At 42.6% G+C, this 11,488-nt stretch overlaps 1 protein-coding gene across 1 annotated transcript; it reads left to right on the plus strand.

Moving 5' to 3' along the window:
- Nucleotides 1-1,304: 1,304 nt before the first annotated feature.
- Nucleotides 1,305-2,252, plus strand: LOC116575968 (olfactory receptor 10T2). The gene has a single exon (XM_032317583.1). The coding sequence runs from the start codon at nucleotides 1,305-1,307 to the stop codon at nucleotides 2,250-2,252; it is 948 nt and encodes a 315-aa protein (XP_032173474.1).
- Nucleotides 2,253-11,488: the final 9,236 nt, after the last annotated feature.

Consider the following 11,488-nt stretch of genomic DNA (forward strand, 5'->3'; position numbering starts at 1 on the left):
GGTGTTATTTTAATATGAAATAGGTACGCTTTGTATTTTGCTAACGTTTCTAGCAATAAAATACCTTACACATGATACAGTCTCCCTCTGAATGAAAGCCTGTGTTATAACACGGCACCTTATAAAATTAAGGGAAGGAAATGTTTGAAGTCAGACCCTGAGAAATACTGCTTTCAAGAGGCAAGTACTACTTCCTCCTGTGTCTTGGCTGGACGACGCACTGGTGGGAAAATCTCCAAGGGTGTGATGTGGAAATAGCCTTGGAGAGATGGTCTGTTTTCTGAAGCGAACCAGGGCTGGGGAGGTCACTGTTCTGCCTCTGACAGATGTGCCCTCCAAAGCCCCGTTCCAAGGGAATAGTGGCAATGCATTTCCCAACGCAAGATGAGAAATCTACCTTTCCTCTACCACACCATCCCCATTCCAAACCCTCCAAGATACCTTCTGATGTAGGTCAAGTGATGAGTTGGATTCTTAGACTATTCTCTGCCAGGAATTGTCCTTGAACTTTAAAAATGATGTTTCTTTATCATTGCACCTGTCTTCTGATTGTATCTGACCATGACATGTTCTTTTCTTGCTTGCGTCTATCATAGCTGGCCATCTACTGTGATGGCTAGTGGTCAGAGGATAGGCATATCATGCTGCTAGTAATCATCTGCACCAGCAGATGTTATCAATAATGTGTAATATAGATATGTAGTCATTCCAAAAGCATTTTTTTTTTCATTTTGGAAAAATAGTATTATTGTATCTGGAAGCAGTAAATCATTCTTATTTATGTTTGGACAATATCTTTTCCAACAAAAGGAGGTGGAAATATCCTGCATTAAAAGTGAAGTATATTTAGAGTCATCAAATTAAAATAGATTTATTGTTAAATATTTGAAAATATAAAAATATATCAGAAAACAAACCCAAATCATCTCCAACCTTACCATAAATACAGGTTGATATCTTAAATATGGCTTGGTATCTTATCTTTTCTCTTATTATGGTAGGAGATTTTCTCATGTCCTCATGTCATCTTGGGGAATATCAAAGTAGCTTCTCTTGTTGTTTCTTTTCATCTTGTACATTTCTATAATATAACTAATCATTCTCTCATTATTGGAGATTAATAATTTCTTATAAAAATCATCAGAAGGAGTATCTTTTTGAGAGAGAGGGAGATAGAGGCAGAGAGAGAGGCAGAGAGATTTATTGATACTCTGGGCCTGAAGAGAAGACACTGAAAAAGAAGTCATCGGGAAGATATTCATCATTGTGTCTCCCAAACTCATTTGCAGAAAGAAGTCATGCAGATGCATGGTTCCAACAGAACCACGATGGTTGCCCAGTTCATCCTGGTGGGCTTCTCCAGCCTGGGGGAGCTCCAGCTGCTGCTGTTTGTGGTCTTCCTTCTCCTGTACCTGACCATCCTGCTGGCCAATGCCACCATCATGGCCGTGATCCGCTGTAGCCGAACTCTGCACACTCCCATGTACGGTTTCCTGTTCATTCTTTCTTTTTCCGAATCCTGCTACACATTTGTCATCATCCCTCAGCTGCTGGCCCACCTGCTCTCGGCCACCAAGAGCATCTCCTTTGTGGCCTGTGCCACCCAGCTCTTCTTCTTCCTTGGCTTTGCCTGCACCAACTGCTTCCTCATTGCTGTGATGGGGTATGATCGCTATGTGGCAATCTGCCACCCTCTGAGGTACACACTCATCATGAACAAAAGGCTAGGGTTGGGGTTGGTTTCCCTGTCTGGAGTCACGGGTTTCTTCATTGCTTTGGTGGCCACCAACCTCATCTGTGACATGCCTTTCTGTGGCCCCAACAGGGTCAACCACTATTTCTGTGACATGGCGCCCGTTATTAAGTTAGCCTGCACAGACACTCATGTAAAGGAACTGGTTCTCTTCAGCCTCAGCATCCTGGTGATCATGGTGCCTTTCCTGCTGATTCTCATCTCCTACGGCTTCATCGTTAACACCATCCTGAAGATCCCCTCAGCTGAGGGAAAAAGGAAGGCCTTTGCCACATGTGCCTCCCACCTCACGGTGGTCTTTGTGCATTACGGCTGTGCCTCCATTATCTACCTGAGGCCCAGATCCAAGTCTGCCTCTGACAAAGATCAGCTGGTGGCGGTGACCTACACTGTGGTGACTCCCCTGCTTAATCCCCTTGTCTACAGTCTGAGGAATCAGGAGGTGAAGACTGCCCTCAAAAGAGTCCTGGGAATGCCTGTGGCAATCAAGGTGGTCTAACAAAAACCCTGAAATTAATGAGGGAAGCTATAGCTGTCAAAGACAAGATATTTTTTTCTGTCCTTTTACCAATCCAGTCCTGACATGGACAGCATTTCTAAGGATTAAGACCTTTCTCTTTCCTCCCAGTCCAGAAAACGGATGAGCCAGTCTACATGCTACATTGTTCAATGCTTGGTTGAGAAACAAAAAACTGGGGCACCTGGATGGCTCAGTTGGTTAAGCATCAGACTCTTGGTTTCAGTTTGGGTCATGATCTCAGGGTCATGAGACTGAGCCCTGCGTTGGGCTCTGTGCTGAGCATAGGGTCCATTTGGGATTCTCTCTTTCTCCTTCTCCCCCGCCTCTCCCTACTGACACCCTCTCCCAAAACAAACAAACAAACAAACAATGAAACAACTCACACTTGGCAATAAGAGAAAAGTATATATATATGGCATATATATGTGTGGGGGGGTGTGTATATGTGTGTGTGTGTGTGTGTGTGTGTGTGTGTGTATATATATGTATTTTTATGAGAAGACAATAATCAAATTGAAAAGTGGTCATGGTTAGCTTTCCTGGATGAGTAGAGAATAGGGTCCAAAGCTACTGGCCATGTCTTATCGAAGATGCAGGCATGGCATCTATAAGTAGTAAACCATCTATAAGTAGTGAACCCACTATATACCAGGTTCCATGCAAAGTGGGAAAATCATGACCAGTAAGCTGATAGTTTATAGAGAGGAGGGAAGGGTAGGAACATGAACAGAGAAAGGAAACTATGACAACGCACGATGACCAAATCTGTTAAAAGGATATAAACTAAGAGTTATGAGAGCCAAAAGAAAAAAATATATATATTCTTTCTGAAGGAAAAAAAAAATGGAATAAGTGAGATGAGAAAAGGGGAAAGAAAATCTGAACCGGGCCTTAAAGAAAGAGCAAGATTTCAATATCAAGAACTGGGTTTTCCAGTGATGAGAAGATCCATCAATATTACCAGAACTGTTGATTTTTTCCCAAAATTTAAAACCAGTTTCTTATTATATTAATTATACATTACATACATTTAAATCATTGTTTGTAGTTTTGCTTTGTTTTCATGGTGACGTGTTCAAGTTTTTAATGGATACAATTTTGTTTTAATAATGGACCTAAAACAACCAGTAATGACATCACACTTGCTACTGAAGTGCAACACAATGTTCTGGAAAGTCTCAAAAGGCTCAGGGCTCGCAGCCCACTGACCCTGCAACGATCCCAGTGTGAACCTCCCCTGACTCTAACATCTGATCGTCATAATTTGAACTACAAATACTAAATGGAATTGATTTTAAATGTTATTTTATTTTGTTATTTTATTATTTTAAACCTATTATTTCAAGCCATGTAATTTGAGACAATATCTAAAACTCTTCAAACTGATGTGCCTTGAACTTTTTTTTATCTGGACAACTGAGGAGCTTTTTGTTTTTTTTCCTGTGAATATGCAAATTATCCAGTGAGCCCAGAGCTTGTCTTCTACTTGGGAGAGTCGGTTCTATTAATTAGAATTTTTTTCTCTGCCCAGTGACCCAACCCGTACTAGAATAAAAATCTCCTGATTTGTTAAAATTATGTTTCATCACCCAAAGGAAAAATGGTTATCATTAAGTACGTGACTGTGACAATAGCTTGTAAGCAGGGAACGTGTGTTTTATATAAACAGTTACAGCCAGCACGCTCTCTTCCCTGGGAAAAGCTCCCTGGCTGATTCCTCAGCATAATCAACACTTGCATCCAGCACATTACTTCCTGGGGTGTCTGTGTGGCTCAGCCCTTCCAGGTCACACTGTCTACGTCTGTCCTCAGAACCGAGTGTGACAGTTGCATTGATGATCCTAATCATCCTGCTGGTGACGTGTAATTCTGTAGTACGGCCTGGTGAGATGTTATTGCAATCAAGATTATTTGTGTCTAATAGAGGCAGATGGAGTGTTCTGGAAAAATAAAATATGAGCAAGAAAATCACAGAAGAAAGGAAAATCCTAAAAGCCTAGAAGTGTCGTTTGCTTAGATTATTTTGCAAGTGTCTCTAAGTTCCCGCTCGTCCATAAATTCGTGAGAGTTTTTCTAATGAGTTATGGGTTTATGCTAAATATGGTCTGAAGGTCTCCAATCACGTGGGCCAACACTTAAAGTAAAAGCTTTATCCCCAAGTGAAAATATGCATGGATATGTGCATGTTTTGGCATTTTGAGTCTAAATAAAACATTTTAATTATATAAGGGTCATTCTTTCACTATTCTGCTCTATCAGACTTTTTTGGGTTAGCCACCCAACCATCGGAGCCTATCTGGGGCAGGTATGTTTCAAACAGTGTGAAAATATTCTTCTCCCTGTGGATGACACAGAGACATGATAAGGCAAAAAGAAAACAAAGGAGATCGTGCTATCATGATGGGCATCTAGCTAATTTTCCTTGAATGCTATTTAAGGCCATACAATCTTCCAAAGTGCTCTACAGCCCAATCTCACACAGGCCTTGTTGGCAAGAAATTTACTACTTCCTTCTTGAGGTGACTAAGCCGGAATTTTCAGGAAGCCTGGGGAGGCACACAGTTAAGAAGAGTCAGAATGGTTTCAGGACAAACGTGGAACGCGGGCTGGTTCACTGAGCTGCTGCTCCTCCCCTCACCCCCGCCCCGTCATGCTCGGTGCCCCTTGCAGAGCCGCCCCTGCAGGACCCAGAGGCAGTTCTGGTGCTTCCCCGGTGGTGTGACACTTTGAGGAATGGGAATCCATGTCCCCCACATAGATGAGGCCTCCTGACACATATACTCCCAGGTCTGAGCTCCATCCCCCTTCAATGTAATGTACTAAAGTACTAATGTACTCCGTCCCCCTTTAATTCCCATTCACAACGCTGCCCTGTAGCTGTTGGCACAAACCCACCAGGGTCCGGAGAAAGCCCGAAGTCCAGTTGGTGATTCTTCTTTGCCTTAAACCAAAATGACTTTTCCCCCTAATGGTGTGCTGTTTAACTCCTAATTTGGCTTAGATTGTGTAGTCATGATTTATCTTCTCTCATGGCTTTAGTAAGTCCTTCGTCAAATTATACAGGAACTACTGAAAACGTGTCCTGATCCCTTAACTCCCTCCTCACACGGCAGACCCTGTTTTCTTTCTAAAATGAAACGTTATAGCTCATTCCAACCAAACATTCTTCCTGGTGTCAACAAGTTGAATAAAATATCCTTAAGTAAGAAATGGGAGAAGTGTATCATCAGCATAAGTTTCAGCAGGGAAAACCCCAGCAATGCTGGAAATCAGGTCTCTGGGTGCTGCGTCCACGCCTTCCTGTTAGTTAGCGCTACCCCAGTTACAGACACAGTTGTATCTCTATCAGCTGCTTCATTGTTTTTCTTCTTCTGACCTTATGTCTGCACACCTGGCATCTCTGATCATCCTTCTACAGACTTCCTGTATAAAAAAAAAATGCACTTGGCCTTCATCCTTTTACAGATCTGTGAAATGAAATGGTGATCGCTCCGACCTGGCACATATTCTGGTTCCCAAATTTGCCACCCCTCCGGTTGCACACCTTTCCTGAAACCCACATTTCTTATTGCGTCAATAATTTGCTGGTTGGCTTGTTAGTACATTAGTGAATTTTTAAAAGATTCTATTTATTTATTAGAGAAAGAGTGAGAGAGAGAGAAAGCACACAAGTGGGAAACAGGGTAGAGGCAGAGGGAGAAGTAGGCTCCCCATTGAGCAGGGAGCCCGATGTGGGACTCGATCCCAGGACCCCAGGATCATGACCTGAACTAAAGGTGGATGTTTAACTGACTGAGCGACCTGGGTGTCCCAGTACATCAGCAAATTTTGGCACATGCTTGAGATATATCTTTCTAAGGGTTTTTAAATATATTTTTAAACATATTGGATTTTTTATGAGATAACATCCACATAACACAACGACACACAATGGCCTGGGTGTCCTGCTTCTTACTTCCAGTCTTACTTTTAGCCAGGTCCTCTTCTCATATTCTATGTCTGAGCTTTTCAAACTATTTGGGGTGAAAGACTAACTTTCCTGACAAGTTATTATGTACCAGTGATGTTGTAAAATACAATGAAAGTGAATCATTTAAAAAACAAAATTAAAAGGACATGAAAGAACTTATTTTGTCTTACTATTAGACTAACATACGGACAGTTAATTGAGCTGTAAAAGTGTCTGAGCCTGGCTTCTCTCATCAGGAAAGAGTCACAGTTCGTCCTGCTCTCATCCTGTTCCCTGAACAGCATTGCTCAATCTTCTGGTATTTCCAAAATACTTGGACTCCCACAACATTCAAAACTGAAATATTATACATCTCTGAGCCTGTAATTTTTCAGCTTGGAGTGTCCCTTGAGCAAGTCAATTTTCCCTTTCGGTGAAATCTCTGACGCCTCTCTTGTGATCCAGCAGGGAGAACTGGTCACCCCTTCCTTCTGCCCACAGCACGAAGTTCTCTGCCTGACCTGCTGGCTCTTCCATCTTCTGACAAACTGTTCATACATCTCTCTCCAGCACTGCAGAGTATTTCTTGAACTTGTTACTGCTCTCAAATAAGTGTCTTCAGCATGGGCATATCTCAATTTTAGACCTAAACCAATGGCTCTTTTGACCTCTAAATTCAGAAATTTATTAGGCATTTCAAATTAAACATCCGAAGCCAAATTCTCAGCCTGTTCTCCAGCTCTGTTACTTTCACAGTTTTATCTCTCTTAGTTAATTGTAAATCCCAATGGAATTCCAGTTTCTTGGAACAAAAACCAGGGGTCACTCCTAACTGTCTTCTTAAAACATGTGACACACTGTTCTCCAAAGTGGCTGCACCAACTTGCATTCCCACCAACAGTGTAAGAGAGTTCCCCTTTCTCCACATCCTCTCCAACACATGTTGTTTCCTGTCTTGCTAATTTTGGCCATTCTAACTGGTGTAAGGTGGTATCTCAATGTGGTTTTAATTTGCATCTCCCTGATGGCTAGTGTTGATGAACATTTTTCCATGTGTCTGATAGCCATTTGTATGTCTACATTGGAGAAGTGTCTGTTCATATCCTCTGCCCAATTTTTGATATGATTATCTGTTTTGTGTGTGTTGACTTTGAGGAGTTCTTTATAGATCCTGGATATCAACCTTTTGTCTGTACTGTCATTTGCAAATATCTTCTCCCATTCCATGGGTTGCCTCTTTGTTTTGTTGACTGTTTCCTTTCCTGTGCAGAAGCTTTTGATCTTGATGAAGTCCCAAAAGTTCATTTTCACTTTTGTTTCCTTTGTCTTTGGAGACTTATCTTGAAAGAAGTTGCTGTGGCTGATATCGAAGAGATTACTGCCTATATTCTCCTCTAGGATTCTGATGGATTCCTGTCTCATGTTGAAGTCTTTTATCCATTTCGAGTTTATCTTTTAGTACGGTGTAAGAGAATGGTCGAGTTTCATTCTTCTACATATATAGCTACACACCACTTTGGAGGACAGTGTGGATATTCCTAAAGAAATTAAAAATAGAGCTTGCCTATGACCCTGCAATTGCACTACTGGGTATTTACCGAAAAGATACAGATGTAGTGAAAAGAAGGGCCATCTGTACCCCAATGTTTATAGAAGCAATGGCCACGGTCGCCAAACTGTGGAAAGAACCAAGATGATCTTCAACAGACGAATGGATAAGGAAGATGTGGTCCATATACACTATGGAGTAGTATGTCTCCATGAGAAAGGACGAATACCCAACTTTTGTAGCAACAGGGACGGGACTGGAAGAGATGATGCTAAGTGAAATAAATCAAGCTGAGAGAGTCAATTATCATATGGTTTCACTTATTTGTGGAGCATAACAAATAACATGGAGGACAAGGGGAGATGGAGAGGAGAAGGGAGTTGAGGGAAATTGGAAGGGGAGGTGAACCATGAGAGACTGCGGACTCTGAAAAACAACCTGAGGGTTTTGAAGGGGTGGGGGGTAGGAGGTTGGGGGAACCAGGTAGTGGGTATTAGGGAGGGCACGGATTGCATGGAGCACTGGGTGTGGTGCAAAAACAATGAATACTGTTACGCTGAAAAGAAATTATAAAAAAAAAAAAAAAAAGATAGTGGTTAAAAAAAAAAAAATGTGACACAGTAGATAGACCCTCTCGGCTCTGTTTACAGAGCACACACAGTTTCAAGTCTTTGTTCACCATCTCCATCTCTAGCCCTGTGTTTTACCACCATCACTGTCATTGTCTTCTTGAATTTTTACAGGAGGCTTGAAATACGTCTTGCTGCTTGCCGCTGCCCCCAAGTCTATCTATTCTCAACAAAATAGGACGATCCTTTGAAAAGCAAGTCAGATTATATCTCTTCTCAAGTCAAAGCCTTCCAGCAGCTTCCATCCTACTCCACAAAAGGGAATCTTTCTTGGGGTGAACTACAAGCCTGGTAGTTTTCTGGAGGCTCACTCTGCCAAGATCTCATTTCTGGACACTCTCTGGAGCAAAGATCTGCAGGGAGAACAGGACAATGAGGAGGATGGCTTCCTATCTGTTCCTTGCCTACTTTTTGGGCTAAATTTGAGCTTCAGCTCGCAGATATGTATATTTTTATTGTTCAGTGGGCTTTCATGTGTGGATGGGAAAACTCCCTAAAATGTGTACTGGCTTAAAGTTTGTAAAGACTTGAAGTCATCTTACTAACAACATAAATACATCAAATTATATTCTTCAGACCTTAAACACTCGTAGTCTTTCTATATGTTTATGCATTAAATGCACAGCTAATTATAAAGCATAAGACACATGAAATTAGAAAAATTAATGAAACACCAAGAAGGCAAGTTCAAGAGGAAAGTTAACTAGAAGTTTATAGTATGTGTGTGTATGCATTTCTCCTTATTAAAATGGTAGCTCTTCAAGTTTTTATTTATTTTGAGGTCAGTTTGAACTCAGTACATTAAAAGACTTAAGACGTATTCTTAATCTCTGTCATATTGAAAGCATCCTCAAGCATTAGCAGCACCAACTTTGCATACCACTGAAATGCCATGTGTGCCCCAGAGCACAGATTCTAGAAGAAGGAGAAGAAGAAGAAGAAGAAGAAGGAGAAGGAGAAGGAGAAGGAGAAGGAGAAGGAGAAGGAGAAGGAGAAGGAGAAGGAGAGGAAGAAGAAGAAGAAGAAAAGAGAAGGGACGAGAAGAGATTCCTTTCAGGGATGTATTTGCTTCATTTTCTGTGTCAGAAAGTAGGCGACTGATGTTCTTCAAAGGCCTCACCCCCTTCCATGGTCCCCACCACGCACTCCAATAAGCCGGCCATGCTGGAGTGCTAAGAGTTTTAAGAACACACCCGGTAGAAGAGGGCCTTCTTCTGCAGCTCCTTGGCTTGGAATGAACGCTCTTCTCCCTGGCACTGCATGACATGGTTCTGGTTCTTGTTTTAGGTCTTCTCTCAAAAGCCACCTTCTCAGAGTGACCCATTCTGTCCACTGTCTTTGCAGTAATAGCCCATTTTCCTGCCTCTGATCCCCTTCCCCACATCAGTTTGAAATTGTATCACATGTCATTATCTTACATAGAGTATTTTTATTTGCTTATTGTCTGTCTTCCCTGCCCTCCACTATTGTGGAAGTTCTGTGTGTAAGGGATTTCACCCTGTGTCTCTGCTGTATTTCATTACCTATCACAGCATAGGCTTCCAGTAATAATGTCCTTAAAATATATGTTTAAAAAATTAAAATCAGGCACCTGGGTGGTTCAGTGGGTTAAGCCTCTGTCTTCGGCTCAGGCCATAATCTCAGGGTCCTGGGATCGAGACCCACATCGGGCTCTCTGCTCAGCGGGGAGCCTGCTTCCCCCTCTCTCTGCCTGCTGCTCTGCCTGCTTGCAATCTCTCTCTCTTTCTCTCTGTCAAACAAATAAATAAAATCTTTTTTAAAATATTAAAAGTTAAAATAAACATGGAAGTTATTGACTTAAACATTCCCTGGTAAAAACAATTAGAACTTTATTCCCAAATACACTCAGCTGAATCTTCCCTTCTTTAATCCTTGTTCTTATCCATACTTTTATTCTTGGTCATTTCCTTCCTCCATTTTTATTCTAGAAGAAAACATAAACAGCTGAGTTTATGTGACTCCACTGCAACTGTAGCCTTTCATGTCCTGTGATGATGTCATAGCTCGTATGATGTCACTAGTGAGCCAGCCAACTGACACTGAAGAAAAAGCTGTGGAGAGAGTCTTCGTTGGGTCCCAAGACCTGGGTGAGAACCAGAGCCGATGTTATTGCACACTAGAGCTTTGGGAGATTAAACACCAGTGAGGTGGCTTCTAGAACTGGACATCACCTGAGAGAAAGAACGGGGGAGAAGCCATACCCCTGCCCCCCTTCGGAGCATCCCTCCCATGCAGGCACCTGAGAGCTGGTGAGAAGCTTTGGGTACCAGTGGTGGTGGAGGTCCTGAAGATGCTGCAAGCAACCCCATGGGCAGCAGGCTGGGGCCCGCGGGGGCGTGACCAGAGAGGAAAAACCCATCAGGTGCACCTGGTAATCCTCGTTGCAAACTGGTTGGTGAGCAACACTGAGACAGACTTTCAGTTAGTGCCAGTGCAGAGAAGCAGAGCGGGGTGTGGGAGTATGTGCTATTACACCCCATTTTGTGGTCCCCCAGTGGTGAGGCCAGGTAGCCCGTGCGCCTGAGAGCTCATCTCCTTTTACCTAAAGCTGCTCTCTTTTATCCCCGATTCTCCAGTGACTTCCAGCCCCTGTGCAGTGCCCTGGAGGCCCCTTTAGGATCTGGCCCCGACTCACGGACCTCCTCCCATGTTCCCCACCATGTACCCCACTACCGTGGAAGTTCTTTGTCTAAGGGATTTCGCCTTGTGTCTCTGCTGCATTTCATTACCTGCCACAAGCCAGGCCTCCAGTAGTTATTGTTGAGGGTGTGGTGTACTGGCCAAGCGTGGGTTTGGGAGCAAAGCTGCCTACGTCGCTTACTAGTTATGTGCCCTTTGTCCCCTTATCTGTAAAGTGGGAATAACGGTGTCTGCCTCAGAACTGCTGTGCGGACCACATGAGTTAATACGTGTCAAGCGTGTAGGACAGTGTCTTCTGCACAGCCGACTGCATTTGGATGTTTATTAGTATCTAATCAGGTTTAACTGTACCATAAAATAGGTACTTCGCTTACTTATTTATTATTAATTTATTTATTCATTCATTCATTAGAAAGAGAGCGTGTGC

The sequence above is a fragment of the Mustela erminea genome, chromosome 17, assembly GCF_009829155.1.
Source record: "Mustela erminea isolate mMusErm1 chromosome 17, mMusErm1.Pri, whole genome shotgun sequence".
Classification (NCBI taxonomy): Eukaryota; Metazoa; Chordata; class Mammalia; order Carnivora; family Mustelidae; genus Mustela; species Mustela erminea.

Coding starts and splice junctions, on each gene's coding strand:
- LOC116575968 (XM_032317583.1), top strand. CDS start 1,305: ATGCATGGTTCCAACAGAACCACGATGGTTGCCCAGTTCATCCTGGTG.